This window comes from Elaeis guineensis, chromosome 16 (assembly GCF_000442705.2).
Source record: "Elaeis guineensis isolate ETL-2024a chromosome 16, EG11, whole genome shotgun sequence".
Taxonomy (NCBI): Eukaryota; Viridiplantae; Streptophyta; class Magnoliopsida; order Arecales; family Arecaceae; genus Elaeis; species Elaeis guineensis.
The window spans coordinates 44,433,958-44,436,070 of NC_026008.2; the positions used below are offsets into that span (position 1 = coordinate 44,433,958).

General features: G+C 40.2%; 1 protein-coding gene across 2 annotated transcripts; it reads left to right on the forward strand.

Annotated features, from left to right (window-relative positions):
- The first annotated feature begins 241 nt into the window (after positions 1-241).
- LOC105059118 (heavy metal-associated isoprenylated plant protein 3) lies at positions 242-1,662 on the forward strand. 2 transcript variants are annotated; one of them, XM_010942334.4, is made up of 5 exons: positions 242-395; positions 482-605; positions 685-908; positions 1,026-1,113; positions 1,224-1,660. In XM_010942334.4, the coding sequence occupies exons 1-5, from the start codon at positions 387-389 to the stop codon at positions 1,355-1,357; spliced, it is 579 nt and encodes a 192-aa protein (XP_010940636.1). In that variant the 5' UTR covers positions 242-386; the 3' UTR covers positions 1,358-1,660. The 2 variants fall into 2 exon arrangements, with proteins under 2 accessions (XP_010940636.1, XP_010940635.1); XM_010942333.4 differs by having other exon boundaries at positions 278-395; positions 479-605; positions 1,224-1,662.
- The last annotated feature ends 451 nt before the right edge of the window (positions 1,663-2,113 follow it).

A 2,113-nucleotide genomic window follows, 5' to 3' on the forward strand; every position in this document is an offset into this window, starting at 1 on the left:
AGGATAGTTTTGAAATTAAATATTAAAAATAATATTTAAAAAAATCTGTTTAAACTCCACCGACTCCTTATCCAAAAAAAAAAAAAAAACTCCACTGACTCCTTCCTTCCATTTACCCAAATACCCAGCGCCTTCCTTACGGCACGTCCTGCACCTCATCTGAAGCTTCTCCAGCTCATGGTGGACCCCATCCCCATGCATTCCCATGCCAAATGGAACCCATGATGTCACGCCTACCGGCATCATACATCCATCGCTTCGTCTCTCTCCTATTTATATACACCACCCTCCGCTCCCAATCTCATCTCCACTCCTCGCAGCACAAAGGGCGAAGCGAAAGAGAGAGTGGGCGATAGAGCTAACAGAAGAAGAAGATAACTGCGATCATGGGCAATGTGAGCTTAACTGCTACCAAGTCCCCCGATCGATCGCGAAACTTCACCGATTTTCTCTAATTTGTGGGCTTTTGTGATCGTAGCAGGAGAAGAAGAATGGAGGAGAAAGGGAGAAGAAAGACGACCGCACGATCACCGTCGTCTTGAAGGTCGGCATGTATTGCGAGGGATGCGCCAAGGAGGTGAAGAAATCCGTCGAGGGATTCGAAGGTAATCTCCTCTTTCCCTGATCCATCTCGAAGCGCTTTGTTTCGATTTCTCTGACGGTGGAATTTCTGCAACTGGACAGGGGTGGAACAGGTGAAGGTGGACATCGGTGCGGGGATGCTGAGGGTGGTGGGGAAGGTGGATCCATCGAGGCTCCGCGATCATGTGGCGAAGAAAACCAACAGGAAGGTCGACCTCGTCTCCCCCACCAATAACCCCCAAAAGGACGCTAAAAAGAAGGACGACCCCAAAAAGCCCACCGCCGGAAAGGACTCCAATAAGTCCGACAAGAAAAAATCCAAGGAGGTATAATTTATTTCTTCTTCTTCGCTTTTTTTTTTTTTCTTAAAAAAAAAATTCCAATTTTTTGTTGGTTTTTACAAACTAATTGATGAATTGTTTCGTTTTAAATTTCTATAATAGCCTGGGCTTTTGACGGTGGTGCTGAAGACTCACCTCCACTGTGATTGCTACGCCAAATTGATTAAAAAGAAGATCCTCAAGCATGAGGGTAATTTTATTTAATTTTTTCATCTCTATTCACTTTTTTTTTTTTTTTTAAACGATGGACGTCAAGCGGGTGCTTAAGATGGTTTTTGGTATTTTACGATGGATGGGCAGGAGTGCGGCTAGTGGTGGCGGACGTGCAGAAGGGTATGATAATGGTGACGGGGACGATGGACGTCAAGCGGGTGCTTAAGATGCTAAAGCAGGAGCTGGAGCAGACGGTGGAGGTGGCGGCTGTTGGAAGTTGAACTTGACTATTCAAATTCTGTTATTGGGATGATTATTTTCAAGCTAAACATCTGGTTAAAGACTGCAATAACTGCAGACAAATAATATATTGTTGGAAAGCAGTGTCCGTCTAGTTTCTAATATTTTAAGAAGTGCATCGATCTAAATTTTTGATAGAAAATTATGATCATTTTTAATAAAGATATCTTATCTGTTTAGAAGATCTGAAAAGTTACATTATTTCATTTTCTTTTATATTTATGTTTGTAATACTGAATTATTTCTTTAGCAAATGCATGTATGGACATTAAAAGTCAGTCTTTATCATTAAGCTGAATCTTGAATGTCCATTTGAGTACTATAAATATGCTATGTATACGACAAAGAATGTAAGCATTGGAAACAATAAAGTTTTCAAGCTCTTCTCTATCTTTCTCTTTGAGTGTATGTGTGTGCGTGCCCACCTCCTTCCAACAAAGTGGTATCAAAGCCTTCCTCTTTGAAGAAGATGTCATCAAAAGGAGCTATACTTTTTTTTTAATATCCATAGTTCACAAAAGAAAATTTTGACAATCGAACAATTAAAATGAAGGTTATCCTTCTCTTAAGGAGTATGGGAGATTGTTGACAAAGAGTCTAATGAGCTCCAAGATAAAGCAACTTTAAATCGGACCTAAAAAGATACTTTGAAAAAAATAAGAAAGAAAGATCAACATACTGTCACAATTATCCATTAAAACTTTGACGATAAAGTATTTGAGAAAGTGGCAAATGCA

Excerpts from the sequence above, each read along its gene's own strand:
- LOC105059118 (XM_010942333.4), top strand. Across the intron at positions 909-1,025 it reads ACAAGAAAAAATCCAAGGAG|CCTGGGCTTTTGACGGTGGT; the intron begins GTATAATTTATT and ends TTTCTATAATAG. Across the intron at positions 1,114-1,223 it reads GAAGATCCTCAAGCATGAGG|GAGTGCGGCTAGTGGTGGCG; the intron begins GTAATTTTATTT and ends ATGGATGGGCAG.